Raw genomic sequence first — 17,378 nt, 5'->3', positions numbered from 1 at the left:
TCTACAAGAACGCTCCATATGTTCTGCGTTATCTTTGGAGACTCATGAGGATTGTGTGGCAGAAAGGGATAATACCAAAGGCATGGCGGAGAAGGATGCGGCAGACATCAGTCAATTCCGTCCAATTAGCCTTCTCAACGTTGAGGGGAAAATATTCTTTAATGTTTTAGCACGGAGACTTTCCACCTACCTGGAGAAGAACAAGTACGTCGATACATCTGTACAGAAGGCTGGCATCCCTGGGTTCTCTGTTTGCTTAGAGCACATTAGTATGATCTGGCACCAAATCCAAGCGGCAAAGAAAGACAAGAGAGATCTCCATGTCATCTTCCTCGACCTAGCCAATGCCTTTGGCTCAGTTCCCCATAACCTTCTCTGGGAATCCTTCAACTTCTTCCATGTTCCATTACCCATTACTGCCTTGGTAAAAGCCTACTTCGAAGACCTGCAACTCTGCTTCACAACACCTGACTTCACAACATCATGGCAGCGTGTAGAAGTCGGCATCATGGCAGGTTGTACGATTTCACCCCTGGCCTTCACAATGGCCATGGAGGTCATCATCAGGGCCTCAAAGTGGGTGGTGGGAGGTGAGCGAACAAGGAATGGGATCCACCTCCCACCTATCCGGGCATACATGGATGACATGACCACCTTGACCACTACCGCAGCTTGCACCAGGCGGCTACTTGGAAAACTGCAGGAAAACATTAGATGGGCCCGGATGAAAATCAAGCCGAGCAAGTCACGCAGCATCTCAATCGTCAAGGGACAGCTAAAAAATGTGAAGTTCTGCATTGGTGATGACCCAATACCAACGGTGTCTGAGGAACCGGTCAAAAGCCTGGGCAGGAGGTACAATGCAAGCCTCAGAGACAAAGATCAAGTGCAGCAACTAAAGCAGGACATCAACAATAGTCTGGAAAACATCAACAAGACTCAGCTGCCAGGAAAGCTCAAGCTCTGGTGTCTGCAGTTTGGACTTCTCCCTCGGGTAATGTGGCCACTCACAGTCTATGAGGTCCCACTCTCAACTGTGGTGAAGATGGAGCGAACCATCACTAGATATGTGAAACGCTGGCTTGGTGTTCCACGCTGTCTGTCCAACATCGGCCTTTATGGCAAAGGGGTCCTTGAGTTTGCAATCACAAGCCTCACCGAAGAGTACAAGTGCGCTAAAGTGAGACTTCAGATGACCCTCACAGACTCCAGAGACCGGAAGATCAGTCAAGCTGCAACCCCCCTATCAACGGGACGGAAATGGACACCATCCATTGCAGTGCAGCAGGCCACAGCAGCCCTAAGGCACAGCGACATTGTGGGACACGTTCAGCGAGGAAGAGGGGGGATTGGCCTTACAAACAAACCTTCTTGGCGTAAGGCTTCAACATCGGAAAGAAGGAAAATGGTGATAGCAGAGGTGCGCTGCCTAGAGGAAGCTGAAAGAACTGCACGGGCTGTTTCTCTTGCCAAGCAGGGACAATGGATGAGGTGGGAAGGCCTAAAGAAGAGAAGGCTCAGCTGGAAGGATCTCTGGGAAATGGAGGCAAGCAACATCAGCTTCATCATCAGAGGTATCAATGACCGGCTCCCATCTCCAAAAATCCTCCACCAATGGTATGGCGAAGATCCAACCTTTGACCTCTGTCGAACTCCAGGAACTCTCAAACACATCCTGACCGGTATGTAAGACCAGCCTCACACAAGGCCGCTACACCTGGAGGCACAACCAGGTCCTGAAGAGTTTGGCAGTTGTCCTTGAGAGCAAGAGGAATACCATCAACTCCTTGCCAATGAGAGCCACCACGTCCAGCACAGCACAATTGACTTTCATCCGGGAGGGACAGAAAAAGCCCAACCATCCTACTGCCAAACCAGAAGTTGGACAGCTATCCGGGGCCCGCGATTGGGAGATGCGGGTTGACATTGGCCAGCAATTGGTTTTCCCAGCGGAGATTGCAGCCACCACCCTCAGACCAGACTTGGTGCTCTGGTCCCCTTCACTCAAGGCTGTCTACATCGCAGAATTCACAGTCCCGTGGGTAAACTCTATTGAAGAGGCCTATGAGCGCAAGAAGCTGCGCTACGCAGAACTCGCAGTGGATGCGCAACAGCGGGGATGGAAAACCAAGGTATATCCAATTGAAGTTGGATGCAGAGGGTTTGTGGCTTCCTCCACCATCAGGCTGCTAAAAGACCTGGGTATCCATGGACAGGCTCTGCGGCACACAGTTAGGTCACTCTCTGAAGCGGCAGAAAAAAGCAGCCACTGGATCTGGATGAAGAGGAAGGACCCTTGTTGGGCTCATAGGTCAGCAACCTAAGACCCCCCCCCCCGCCCCCCACCAGCTTCTGAACATCTGATTGGGCATGGGACACAAGCGCAAGCGTGATCAACCTGTCGCTGGCCACCATCGATGAGGGTCTCTAGTGATTAAAAGGCCGAAACACCCAATGATTCTTTGGCACACTACTGACGATGTGTCCCAAATTCACAACCTCCCATCCCTGAGGCACAGCTCCAACATCACGTCCATTGGTTCATGATTCTCTTCTCTCTCTCTCTCTCTCTCTCTCTCTCTCTCTCTCTCTCTCTCTCTCTCTCTTCTCTCTCTCTCTCTCTCTCTCTCTCTCTCTCTATCTCTACCTACCTCACTACATACCTCTCTACCTACATCTCTACCTACCTCTCGATCACTCTACCTCTCTATCTCGCTACCTCTACCTCTATCTCTACCTCTACCCTCTCTATCTCTCTACCTCTATCTCTATCTCTACCTCTACCTCTACCTCTCTCTCTACCTCTATCTCTCGATCTCTATCTCTATTTCTATATCTCTATCTCTATTTCTATCTCTCTATCTCTATCTCTATCTCTATCTCTCGACCTCTCTCTCTCTGTCTCTCTCTCTATCTATCTCTATCTATCTCTCTATCTCTCTCTCTCTATCTATCTCTCTCTGTATCTCTCACTACTGACGATGGCACACTACTGACGTCCCAAATTCACAATCTCCCATCCCTGAGGCACAGCTCCCACACCACTCTCAACATCAAGGCTAATCTCATGTGAGGACCATCCATTGGCACAAATGGACAGAATAACATCATGTCCAGTGTTTCATGATTCTTCGTAAAGTCTCGTTATATCGATATCGGTTATGTCGATAGTATACTATTTCTATGAACGCAACGAGAAAATTACATGCGCACAGGATCAGATATATCGATAGTCCGGTTATATCGATATTTTTTCGGACTCCCGAGAATATCAGTGGTGGGCCGTCAGAGCCAGCAAGGCCTTCTCTGCAGGCCTAACATAATCAGACATCATTATCATAATTATAATAAGTCAATTTAATTAAAAAAAGTATTTTTTCTAAATCTATATATAATTATACTACATACTGTTTTCTTGATGTTATATTATATCCATTTGGTTATGCTCCTTTCAGTGTTGTAGTTTTAGGTCAGTGTTTTTAATCCAATCAGAATTCAACTACAGTAAAGTCTCGTTATATCGATATTCAAGGGAGTCCGAAAAAATATCGATATAACCGGGACTATCGATATAACCGGGACTATCGATATATCCGATCCTGCGCCTAACTGCATTAAACAAAAGCCGCCAAAAGAGGGCAGCCAAGCGCCATATAAGAAACGGAGCTGGCCATTAGCTCCCTTTTTTTTGGGGTAAGAGATGTTCCCCCAATGTTGCCTCAAAATGGCACATATAATTCTTTAATGATTGTAAACATGTATGCTTTAATCTTCAGAACTACAGTGTATTTGAAACATATTCATAACTGGATGTGTAACAAGAAAGCATATTATCCAAATCTGAAGCCATTGTTTGGATTCACAAGCAATGCAAGACGTCTTGGCGTGAAGTCATTTTTATTTGCATTTGAATAAAACGTGACATCGGCTGTCCTTTAATACACAGTATGGAATGTTAATAATTTTCAAAATCATCACGCTTCAGCAGACAAAACAAGAAACATTGTTGCAAAAAACGATTGCATTCACATACAGTACAGTGGGCATGTACATAACACAACAGGGAAACTGCAACTGCTTACTGTATTATGTATACAATTTTAAAAAGTCATCAATCTTTCTTCTGCTTCCCATTTTTACCTTTTAACACAAACACTTCAATCTCGTCTGCTACACACGAGCTAGCGTCTGAAAATGAAAATGGCTCTGCTACACGGGTGCTGGGCACGTAACCAAGTCACCTGACCAAGTCGACCAATGCCGCGACTGATGGCGGCTCACGTAACAAGACGCGTGACCAAGTTGACCAATGGCGCGACGGATATATCGATATAAACAACAAAAATGGCCGGCGGGGGATGAAAAGGAGCACCGTAATAACCGGATTATCGTAATAACCGGGTATCGTACTAAACGGTACTAATTATACATAAAAAGACTAGAAATGTGCAAGGGAAACGAAAATAGTATCGTAATAAGCGGTACTATCGATATAACCGATATCGATATAACGAGACTTTACTGTACCTTGTGTCGCCAGGCTGTATGGAATCTGACCGACGCCTTCAGAATCAACAGTGAGGCCGTCTGTGCGCTGTACATGAATGGGCATATGTAGTTGATATATAGTTGCGATAGCCAATCAGATCACGAGTTGGCACAGTAAGGCCAGATAGAGGGCCTCGCGTTGAACATGACATGTACGCGTCCTGTGATTGGATACTCACTTTACCTCAGCCCTCAGCGGAGGCAACGTGATGCAAATCAACCAAGCTACAACAGATCAGACCCGGAAACTTTAGCAGAAGAACCAAGTATATCTTCTCGCTTTTTTAACCCACAATGGCTGAAGGAGAGGACAACTCGCTGTCACATGTAGGCCTATTCTCAAGAACAAATGAAAAAGATTTGTTTACTTTTATTTTCAACAAATAGTTCGTTTTGTGAACGTCTTTTGTTTTTCTTATATTAAACTGACATTTTGTAATTTAGCGTAAAATCTTGTTAAAGATTGCATATTCTTGGTGGACTTAATAAAACATTGTGGACAAATGATTTTAAATTTCCTTTTATTTTTAAGTGTTTGCAGTATCACGTATAGTGACAAGTTCTAATTGCTGATGCAGATTTATTGATGTGTAATTGCTCCGGAAAATAGCCTGTGTTGTAGACGATTAAGGTGATGCCACGCCCAGTACTGCGTGCATGTGCTTTTGTAAATGATATCTCCAGCCGTTGTGTCATGAATCATGGTATTACGAGGGATATTTGTTCAAGTCGGACTAAGCAGGACTTCACTGAAGGCCTAGGTGTGAAATGCATGGACCGCCACTGTTTGTTTGTGTGTGTTTTTTTGTGTGTGTGTGCGTGTGTATACACTATATATATATATATATATATATATATATAAAATCCTCGTCTCACCCACCATGGGTGGTGTCTGTCCCCCATTTCAGCTCGGGTCCTCTACCAGAGGCCAGGAAGCTTGAGGGTTCTGCGCAGTATCCGTGCTGTTCCCAGCACTGCGCTTTTCTGGACCGAGATATCTGATGTTCCCGGGATCTGTTGCAACCACTCGTCGAGTTTGGGGGTCACTGCCCCGAGTGCTCCGACCACCACAGGCACGACTGTCACCTTGACCTTCCAGGCTCTCTCCAGCTCCTCTCTGAGCCCTTGGTATTTCTCGATTTTCTCATGATCCTTCTTTCTGATGTTTCCATCACTCGGGACCACTACATCCACGACAACGGCTTTCCTTTCCCCTTTATCTATGACCACGATATCTGGTTGGTTGGCCATTACCATCTTGTCAGTCTGTATCTGGAAGTCCCACAGGATTTTTGCTCGGTCATTCTCCACCACCTTGGGAGGTGTTTCCCATTTTGACCTTGGGGTTTCCAGTCCATACTCCGCACAGATGTTTCGGTAGACTATGCCAGCCACCTGGTTATGGCGCTCCATGTAGGCTTTCCCTGCCAGCATCTTACACCCTGCAGTTATGTGTTGGATTGTCTCAGGTGCCTCTTTGCACAACCTACACCTTGGGTCTTGTCTGGTGTGGTACATCCCTGCCTCTATGGCTCTGGTGTTCAGGGCCTGCTCTTGGGCAGCCAGGATGAGTGCCTCTTTGCTGTCCTTTAGGCCAGCCCTCTCTAGCCACTGGTAGGACCTCTTGAGATCAGCCACTTCTGCTATGGTTCGGTGGTACATCCTGTGTAGGGGCTTTTCCTCCCACGATTGTCCCTCTTCCAGCACCTCATCCTCTGTTCCCCATTGACTGAGACATTCTCTGAGTACATCATCCGTTGGAGCCTTCTCTTTGATGTATTCATGGAGCTTGGATTTTTCATCCTGGACAGTGGCTCTCACACTCACTCGTTCCCGGCCTCCTTCCTTACGGCTTGTGTACAGTCTCAGGGTGCTGGACTTGGGACGGAACCCTCCATATATATATATATATATATATATATCTCCACACACACACAGCCAATATTCCGTGTGGCCCACTAAAAAAGCAATGTTTGAATGGTGGCCATTTATTGTTTGATAGTGGACATCTTTGAGTGTGGTGGAATCATTTCATTTTCGTCTCTTCCGTCAGTTTTCCTCTGAGATAACCCCTGTCAGTAAAGGTGATTGTTTCATTCAGTTTGCTGAAAGCAGTTCCATCTTCTCCTTGAGTCAAAGTGTGTGATTAGCAAACGGTTGACATCACACTCTAAATATTATTGTGGAGTTTTAAGGTTGTTTACGAAGGTCAGGTCGTCTTTACAGCCCTCAGTTCTGACAACATTGTATCACTGTTGCACCGCCTTGCCTTTTTGGTCACCAGAGACTGTTCTACCACAAATCAGCAGATGAAAAGCACACAAGTAATTTATTGCCAATGTTTTCTTCTCAAGAATGCTCAAGAATAATTGTGGCGACCGCAGCTAGGCATAAGGATCGATGGTTATGGATTTTTCTGCGGTGAGGTCTTGGAGCGCTTGGTGTAATGAGAGATGGAGAAAGGGAAAGGGCGAGAGGAGTGAACGGCTTTGTATTTTCTCATATAAAGGGAAGGTCTAAGTAGATAGCGTGGACAGGCTCGAGACAATAGAGTCATCAGTCCCTTGTCTGTGCTTGCATTCTGCACAAAATATTATTGTTATCATTGTCACATTGCGGACCACAAAACAGGTGCACTTTTCATGCATAATACTATTGACAACTGCATGTGACAATATGAACGGTACACTAGACAATTATAGCTACGGCCTAAATGTGTAAATTTCATGGGAAAACAGATCTCCAAATTAAGAACTGTCAGATGGAGTACAAACAGCACGTATCACTTTTAGGAAGTATCATATTTTCCGGTGTATAAGACGCACCTAAGAGCCTTGATTTTCTTCCAAAGATGAACCTGCGCCCTATACACAGGTGCACCTTATATGTGAAGTAATCTTGAGCCACAACAGCAGTGTCTGAAATAGCGTCTACCCAGACGCCCGGGGCGTGTAACCTTTCCGTCGGGCGTACAACTTAAAAAACGTCTCCGTCCGGGTGGCCGACAACAAACAAAACAAAGTATGTTTTTTTTTTCTCATCAAACGTTTGCTTTACTTAATAAAGCAGTGGTTTGAACGAAGATTTTGAAATCAGAATAAATTATTCCAATTTAGAAATCTTTGGTTTGGAAATTTGTGAATTACGGTTTGTTTGGCAATTTGCATAATCGGCACAGCAGCCAATCAGAAGCCTGCTTTGTGCTTACATCTTTCCCGAGCGTTATAAGGTCGTGCATTTGCTTATCATTTTCCAAAGTAGAGGCACAGAACTTCAGCCCCAGAAGAAAGATTCAAAAGAAGATAACAAAATTGATGACGCTACAAAACGTAAACGTACATTATCCCGTGACTGTAAAGTGGACTTGAGAGTTTTGAAAGGCGCTTAGAAATTGAACGCACATTAAAAGCATCATGGAAAGAGGAATTCACATGGCTTGTAGCAGACGACGCAACGTAAACATTGCATTGTGGAAAATGACGAACAGTGTATGGACAAACGACCAACTGGAGCAAAATCATCAGCCAGGGATATTTACGATAAATAAAGCAAGGAAGCATTTGTGATATGTACATCCTTAATAATCAAAAAAAATCCTTAACACTTTGCAAATATGTTTTTTTTTTTTTTTTTTGCGATTAGTCGTCTTATTGTGTTTCAAGTTGTGAAAAAGTGGGCAGGCAACTTTTCAGAGTATCTGCCCTAGAGTCTGCTAACTTTTTGTCATGAGTTTCAGACACTGCACAACAGGTCTTGCAAATACTGTCAGCAGCTACAGACTCCATTTCCCTCTGAAGAAGGAGTAATGCGTAACCCCAGCTTCTATTCTAGCACCTTATAATGTGATGTGCCTGATATTTGGTAAACATTTTTCATTTATTGAAGGTGAACTTGATATATGGAAAAAAGTTTAAAAATACGCCATTCATTGGGGTTGTGCCTTATACTCCGGTGCGCCTTGTGCATTGGTGTGCCTTATAGACCGGAAAATACGGTGTGTGTGTGTGTGTATATATGTCTATGTTGTGTGTGTATTTGTATGTGTGTATGCGTGTGTGCATTTGTGCGTGTGTGTGTGTGTGTGTGTGTGTGTGTGTGTTTGTGTGTGTAATTGCGCATTCATTGTCCGATATGGCTCAAGTTGTAATTGTCTAGCAAATCTAATCCTGTGTAATGCTGTTGGGGCTGTTTTTTTTTCTTCTTCCCGTGTGTGTTTGTGGCGCAGTGGTAAAATGGAATATTTGAGTGTCACATGAAAAATCCTTCTTTTTATGGCTGATTTCTACACACTAAATGATCCAGAATGTAAGGATTTCTTAGTTGTTTTTGAACTCTGCATGGATGGGTTCATGCATATAAAGTATCGTATGTCTCAATTGCAGAGTGGTTCTAAGGTTTGATGTTTATTGGGGTGTGTGAATGTGTTAAGTGCATGTCCACACTGTCTGTGTGTGAAGTTTTGCACAAATGGGAGAGAGAAAGAAAGAGTGAGCTCGTCATGCTGTTAATGACAAAGTCAGATGCAGAGAAGGGAGGAGGAGTGTGAAAAAGCTCTCCACGCTCCCCATCTGGAAGGCATCGCCCCCAAATGAAGTTGTAGAAAACCATCCCATTGATAATAAAGCTAATTTTTATGGCTCTGACAAGTATGTAATTATGTTCAGCGGTGCTTTTCAGATTTTATCACAGTCAATAAACCACACTGGCAATTTCCCGTCCCCCATTTGACATATTTACATGGATCCATCTGATTGGAGGAATTACTTAGCTCTGAGAGCTCTGATGGATATACACTACTGATCTGTGACTCTTGCATGGCTCATCGGTGCACCAACTGAACGCGCTTCTCATATATTTACTCTACTTGTTCTATTTTTGTTTTACACTGCTTTAAAGTACCCATCTAATGCATTTTATATTTGGTTCACACTTTTTGTAATATTATCTAGGATGGTGAGTACCGACACCCACCCAGAAGATAAGCAAAAAGGAAGATGAAGGCTTTGGCTGTCAACTACCTCTTTTCGCCTCACGCTGTTGCTGTTGTTGCACAGCACCAAGATTGTCATGTCCTCCACAAATGATTACAAACCCAAATTCAATGACAGGATTTTGCACTCATCGTGGATTGATACAGAATATAATGGATTACAACCTATACACTTCAGCGAAGATATTTAATGTATTATTGTTTTTAACCAATAATCATTGGAACATGGTCACATTTACTACTGTATTACATCACAATTTCTTTTAACAGAGATGAATGTCATCCGGATTTTCCTGGAATTCTGGATTTTCATATTTTTCATGAGAATTCCTCTTGAAAATTGGTGACAATTCCCTAAAATTAATCCAGATTTTAATTGCCAACGTTGAACGAACACAAGTTTGTTGTTTTGCTTTTACGGGCATAGACATTTTGAGTCATTAACACTAGTATCAGTAACACCCCGCCCCTCACATTCGCAAGACCTCACCATATATCTGAGATTTCTAAATGTTGCCAATGACAGAAGCCACAAGGGTGCACGTGTGGACATAAAAGGCATATTAATCATCGAATGTTGAGTATTTGAAGAGAATTTTGTGTGAACTAATTCACGTGAGAATGGCCAACACAACGTTCAAACAGGTAGACAGGCAAACGGACATACGTGCAATAGAACATGTTCAAGTTCAAGTGGTAATTGTTAAAGCAATTCACCATTCGAACACATTGTAAACATCATTTTATTTTCTTTATATAGTTTTATTTTCTCGGGCCTGCATTTTTATTATAAACTTGGTCAATGACGTCACATCCTGCCGGTCTTTTATAAAAGCTCTCCCAAACAGTTCGGCCGCACGCTCCTCCACCATCTGTGAGAGCCGGCCTGCACCAGTGGGTGCAAGTCAATTCCATTATGTGTTTCATTGCATCTGTGAGAGCCGGCCTGCACCAGTGGGTGCAAGTCAATTCCATTATGTGTTTCATTTTTATTTTATATTTTTCGAACAAATGGAAAAATACCCTAGAAATTTGTCCTCAACATATTTAACTTTTAAGGAAAATGATGTACTGAAATAGATAGGTCTCTTTGTAAAATGATGTTTAGGGGAAATTTGATGTTTCAAAATTTCTAATGGTGTTTGGTGTTTGGTATCGGTAACCACTCAAAAGTCAAGTGGTATCAATCTAAAAAAAGTGGTCTTGAACACCCTTAATATTTTCCTGAGTGATGCTGCAGAAGTAACCTTGTTAACATTGATTCATAGTTATCAAAAATATTTGACCCTGACTTCAAACCAATGCAAAAAAAACACAAGTATGTATTTGTGATGTGAAAATAGGCATAATCCAAAGGCATAGCAACACAAAATGCTGATGAATTACATTTAACTGAGTTTTTCTGTTCCCTCCATACTATAGCCTTATATATTTACTTCTCCCATAAACAATAAGATGTAAATGACGGTTTATTCTCTTTGTACAGGTGAAAAGACTTTCCTATGTGACCTGTGTGGTTTTGCTGGAGGCACACGGCATGCTCTCACCAAGCACAGACGCCAGCACACAGGTACAAAATTCCTACATGCAGCCACCAACGTATAAACTTAAGAATATCAGATTGAGAGTGACACTTCAAGATAAAAAAAATATAGTATTTTCCTCTCCACATAATTTTTGCCACGATGCTACAAACAAGACTCAATCTGTGTGACACGCGACTGTCATTGTTAGGCATGTGTACCAGCATTTTTTAATTTTAGTTATCATTCCACCATGTCAGTCTAACGTTTAGAGAAATTGCATATTTTTGGATGGGCTGTCAATAAACATGTTTTGGGGAAGGAAATAAGAATGTGATCTTAAGTGCTGATGGGTTGGTGCCCATGAGTCAATAATAATAATATGAGTGTAAAAATGTTCTTTTTTTTATTATTCAATTCAGTTTGCTCGATATTTGTCTTCTGCCCCTACTGAAAACATCATTTCTGATCATGTTGGAATGAGTTAATCTGGATTCAAGATTTTGCCAGTTTTTTTTTTTTTTTTTTTTTTTTTTTTTTAATGATGATGCCTATTTAATTGTCAAATTGCTCTGCCCCACAGGAGAGAGGCCCTTCAAATGTAAACTTTGCAACTTTGCTTCAACCACACAGTCCCACCTGTCAAGACACAATCGTATCCACACTGGGGAGAAACCATACCATTGCCCCTGGTGCGAATACAGGTTGGTACCAGCTCAATGACCAGCCCTCTTGATGCTGATGGCCAATGATAATCAAGATGAGGATGCATGGGTGCTTGGGGGAATTGATCATATGGAAAGCAGGTGGCACAATTTCTGCATGTATGTGTGTGCGTGTGTGTGTGTGTGTGTGTGTGTGTGTGTGTGTGTGTGTGTGTGTGTGTGTGTGTGTGTGTGTGTGTGTGTGTGTGTGTGTGTGCCTGCGTGTGTGCGTGTGTGTGTGTGTGTGTGTGTGTGTGTGTGTGTGTGTGTGTGTGTGCCTGCGTATGCATTGCATGTATTCAGGTGTGTGTGTTCATGGTCACTTCAAAAGAAAACATCAACATCTTCATCTATGCTACATCCAGCTGTGCTTCCTGTCTTTTCTTTAGTGGAACGGTCTCCAATCAGAACAGCATGGCTGGTCTCACCACAGTTTTATACACATTTCATTTCTTAGCTAAAACTATCATATCACACATCACACCTGACATTTTGTTCCAGCCTGCCTGTACACTCTTATTTGCCTCTTGCCACTCAATCTGCCTTGACTTCCTAACGGACCCTCCTTAGGAAGTCTGAAGTTTTTGCCTCGGCGACCACCAAAGCTGCGTTCCGTTGAGCCAATATGTGTCAAATGGCTCTCGGGTCCCACAGGCTACAAAGCTCTAATAGAACTCTTTCTTCAGTTTGATAGCATCCCTTATTGCTGGTGTCCAGGACCAAGTACAGGTGTTGCTGCCAAGACCGGCACCAACCTCCTTATGGCCACAGCTCAGATTTACTACCTCCATAATAGAGGCACGGAGCATGGTCCATTCTGACTCAATGTTTCCCACCTCCCCCGGGAAATGGGAAAAGTTCTGTCGGAAGTGGGACTTGAAACTCTTTCCTACAGGGGATTCTGGCAAACGCTCCCAACAAACCCTCACAATACCTTTGGAATGACAGAATGACATTTTCCCCCACTATTGAAGCCTACTCACCACTGGGTGGTGATCAGTTGACAGTTTCACCCCTCTCTTCACCGGAGTGTCCAAAACATGTGGCTGAAAATCCGATGATACGATGACAATGTCAATCGTCAAAATGTGGCCAAGGGTGTCTAGGTGCCAAGTGCACATATGAACACCCTTATGTTTGAACACTGTACTTGGCCCCTTTGATCCCATCCCGTGGGTGGTGAGTCCATGTAAAGGGTGACACACGTTGCCTCTTCGGGCTGAGCCCAGCTGGACCCCATGGATGTGGTCCCAGCCACCAAGCAGTTGCCAATGAACCCAACCTCCATGCCTCGCTCCAGGTTGCCATACCTGCTTCCAAGGGAAACTTGACTCCATTTGTTTTGCTCATAACACGGGTTCCTTGAGCCAATCTTTGTCTGGTCGCTCACCAAGGATCTGTTCGTCATGAGTGACTCTACTACGGATATAACGTCCTAATTTAGCTGCTAGGATCATTGGGAAACACAAACCATTCTACCACGATAAAGTGATGGCTCACGGACGGACCACAAACAATATAATAAAAAAAAAAAAAAAAAACAATAAAACACGTGACTCTGTTGTGGTGCCGGACCACTAATATGTGGGGATCCACTGTTCATCAAATATTTGTGCTCAGTTGGGACCAATGAATTGTCTTTCAGGTGAGATTTTATCAACTGAAGCCTGATTCTGAAATGCTTCAAAATGTGTATCATTCGGCTCGCTTATTCTATGTAACTATTCCGATGAGATAGATGCTTGATTTCTTTGCTGTGGTCCAAATTGCTGCCAATTGTGTCTGTGGCACTGTTTGCCAGCGTTTTATGCAAATTGTTAAACTTTGGCTGTTGGATATTTATTCATCCATTTGTTTGTTGATTTACATTCTTACAGTTGAAGAGGCAATGTGAATTGTCTAATTGATGCACAGCACATGACTCATGCCACCAACTAATGACTGTTTCTGGAACGGGGCAACATATTACACTTTGCTTAAAAATTCTCCTTCAATTTGAATTGTGGTGGCTTTGAGGATCACATGCCTCTTGACAGCGGCAGAATTGTTTGCAACCTTGTAAAGCGGAGTGAGGCATGTGGAAGCTGCTGAGGATTATTAGTGGGTTTTCTTGGCTGTTAAAGGTCCAAAAAACACCACTGATCTAAATAAGCCCCTCACACCCCCTTGAACGCAAACACATTTGACTGTCCTCTACACAAGTGGCATTCAATTACACTTTTCCAATTACCATACGCTTGCCGCAAGGAGAAATGTAAAAATTATTCAAATAAAGGAGGGCAGGAGATCAGCAGAGACGGAATTCAACAGAAGGGTTGATGTACACACTCTGTCTCAGTATGGCTGAATCCCATGGTGCGTGCATTGATGGGGGAGGAAGTAGAAACAGTGTCGGACTAATTAATACAGTGTATTGGAAGAGGTTCTGGTGTTGGCTTTCACTAACTGGCACCTCCTGACTTCTAAATGCTCACTGGTTTGTTTTAATATGACAATTACACCATTACCATATCTGAGAGATAGCATACCCCCTAGGATTCCACCTACGCTTGTTTCATAAGCTTTGAAGTGTTGCCTTAAATATATACTTTCACTTTTTGCTAAATAAGTCACTCTTTGTAATGTATGCACATTTCAGTATAATGTCTGTCACAATCAACGAATGCTAGAGTATTCTGAAGCCTGTTAGTTTCGTGATATGGACAAATCTAGCCACAGTTTAATCACCAATGATGTTTGAAGATCCTGATGTTTCGACACTATGCATTCATCAGTATGTTTAGAATTTCGGCAACCGATACCTTGGATTTCTAAATGAGCCATTCAAATATCTGATTCAATGTAAAGGTTGCAAGCTTGTTTGTTGTTTGTCCAAAGGTAACTTTGCCTTTTCTTCAATCTCATAGTCTTCTGTAAATTCCATATTACTGTCTCTTCCTTCTCTGGCTCATGACAACAACATCACAACATCTGATATTATTGATTCACATATTTTGGTTTGTGACCAATGTGACGAAATTGCCCGTGCGGTTGATTAATAGTTCCAAAGCAAGATGCAGCCAATGCTTCATTTTTCAAGATGTGCATTGTTAATAGTCTTTTATGAAAACCTGCTATGAGTGTTTTACATTGTATATGAATTTCATTCATCAGATCTGATGACTGTTTGATGAAACTTTTTATATTTGGGTGAACACATAACATTGATGTTATTACCACTTTTATGAACAGTTTATATTTGGGTTAACACAGGATTACACAGTACCATTCATCTTTCTGACCTGCACTCAAGGTTGATCAATGGCCGGTGTTCATGGATTTTATATAGCATGAGCAGAACATAGGTTATTTTTTGGAGCTGCAGTGGACTATGGCCCGTGATGGAGATTGGTGTGTCTGTAAAAGTGAAAACAAATTTTCTCCTCAGCTTGTTTGAGCTATGGCGCAGTAAGGCTTTATTGGCCCGGCCAAGGTGATAAGGGAGAGTAATTGTGTATTATATTGTCCCGAATGTCAGCTCCAAACTGAGCATGAATATCCCATTCATCAACACATGATGGTGTGTGTTTGTGTCCGTGGGAAAGAAAAATAAATTCATCTGCTATACATTCTTTCAAACACAATCTTAGTGCAGCCATATGGACATGTAAAATCTCATCTGTGTTGTACCTACAGAGGATAAGGTATCATAAACACTTTTATGGTGTGTGTAAATAATGAGACTCAAATAAAAAATGTCATGTAAAAATAATGATTACACTGATATTCACCTTTTTTTCTGATCAACTCAGTAAAAAAAATAATGAGACAATTAAAAAAAAGTGCACACCCTCTTATAACTGGGCACTCAGCTGTGTGACTGAACTCTCAAACATTGTGCAGGGTTCAGCCACTACTTTTGATGACAGGCCTACTGTTGGGCACCTTTTTGGGTCACACTCACTCAACGTTTACTTATTTATTGGCGAGGGACATTTTCTGTCTTTGTATTATGTTAGCTTCAGTGGCCAGGGAAAATAGTACATTGCATGTCTCACATCCAAACATGGATTCCCTTTACGAGCACTGGGGTCACACTTCTTCATCACAGTGATTTGGTGATGTTGTGGTGTTTGTTTGTGGTGTTTGTGGTAGTAAATTTTCTAAAGTCTGGTCAGGAGTTGCCGATTGCAACACCACCCCCACCTCCTTAGAGGGACAATTGGGGGAGAAATTGTCTCGTTCAGCCACTTTTGTCTTGGTCATTTGCTGTGTGTGGTGAGCCTTCAATAGTAGTTAGCACACACTGCCCCTTGCTTTTCAGAATCAAAATCATCTTTATTGCCAAGTATGTATAACACACAAGGAATTTGTTTCCGGTAGAACACCCTTCACTAGTATCATCATCAAATAATTGCAACGGGCACTATACAATTCTATTTGGGTTACTGTTGAAAGAGTTAATGGCTTGGGGGAAGAAGCTGTTTAAATGTGTGCTGGATTTCAATCCGTAGCACCTGCCTGAGTGGAGTAGCTGGAAAAGGTGGTGGGCAGGGTGCGGAGGCTCCAGTAGGATTTTCCGCGCTCTTGTTTGGATTTTTGAAGAGACACTGACTTTATTTAATGCCTTGGAAATTATTTTGTCCTCTTCTGATTTATACTGTTAAAAATTGGATTATGGTTTATGCTTTGGAACCTCTTTGTGGGAAAGGATAACTAGAACAATTGAATTTAAAGGACAACTGACGTCTCCGGACAAGTTGTAAAATGGCTTCAAATCACTTCTACTGAGCATATTTTACAAAGATTCCACCGCATATAGCTATATTTTACGTTTTAAGACTCACACTGAATATTCCGGAAGTCTTGTTTTTGAGTTGGTGACGAGTCCGTACATTGCGTCACTGAAGGAACGCCCCTGACCGAAAAAAAGGACACATTGTAGCAGTCCTTCCATCACGTCAGGGGTGTCAAAGTCATTTTTTGCTGCGGGCCACATTGTAGTTATGGTTTCCTCTCGAGGGCCGTTATGAATTTGGGGAACCCATCAGAATGTTTAAATCCCTTCAAATATTACATATAGAGCACACAGCAAATTAATGAATAACTCGTTTTCAAATCTGAAGTCAAGAATAATGACTTTTATTGTGGTTGACATCCAAAAATATGAAATTTTGGCTCAGATTTTAGCAATCATCATGGAATTTAACAAGTTTGATTTGCTTTCGCGGGCGGAAAAAAATGATGTGGCGGGCCAGATTTGGCCCGCGGGCCTTGACTTTGACACCTGTGCATCACGTGAATGCCTTTTGCTGTACTTTGGTCTGGAAACGTCGTGACCAAAAAGAGGCAGAAGAGGGCAACAAAGCTCCAAGTAAGGAAGTAATCAGCCTGTGGAAACGGGCTGATTAATTCCTTATGCGGCTTTGTCGCCATTTTCTGCCTTTTTTGGGTGCGACATTTCCCACCCCTGATGCCTCAAAATGACACGGAATAAATTATTTAATTATTATCGATTGCAAACATGTCTGCTTTCTTATTCAGAACTATTTGAATCATATTCATAACTAGATGAGTAACAAGAAAGCATATTCTCCGAATCTGAAGCCATTGTTTTGATTCTCGAGCAAGGCA

At 42.6% G+C, this 17,378-nt stretch overlaps 1 protein-coding gene across 2 annotated transcripts in view; it reads left to right on the top strand.

Moving 5' to 3' along the window:
• LOC148896236 (zinc finger protein 407-like) overlaps positions 1-17,378 on the top strand; it is a 233,593-nt gene that overhangs the window by 141,087 nt on the left and 75,128 nt on the right. For both annotated transcript variants that reach the window (XM_088999222.1, XM_088999223.1), the window contains 2 exons: positions 11,025-11,108; positions 11,645-11,765. In XM_088999222.1, the coding sequence (XP_088855348.1) occupies positions 11,025-11,108; positions 11,645-11,765 (205 nt within the window). The remainder of the gene's footprint in view (positions 1-11,024; positions 11,109-11,644; positions 11,766-17,378) is intronic.

This window comes from Hippocampus bargibanti, linkage group LG06, assembly GCF_051943395.1.
Source record: "Hippocampus bargibanti isolate YZ-2025 linkage group LG06, ASM5194339v1, whole genome shotgun sequence".
NCBI lineage: Eukaryota > Metazoa > Chordata > Actinopteri > Syngnathiformes > Syngnathidae > Hippocampus > Hippocampus bargibanti.
This window is presented reverse-complemented; position numbering and strand designations above follow the sequence as displayed.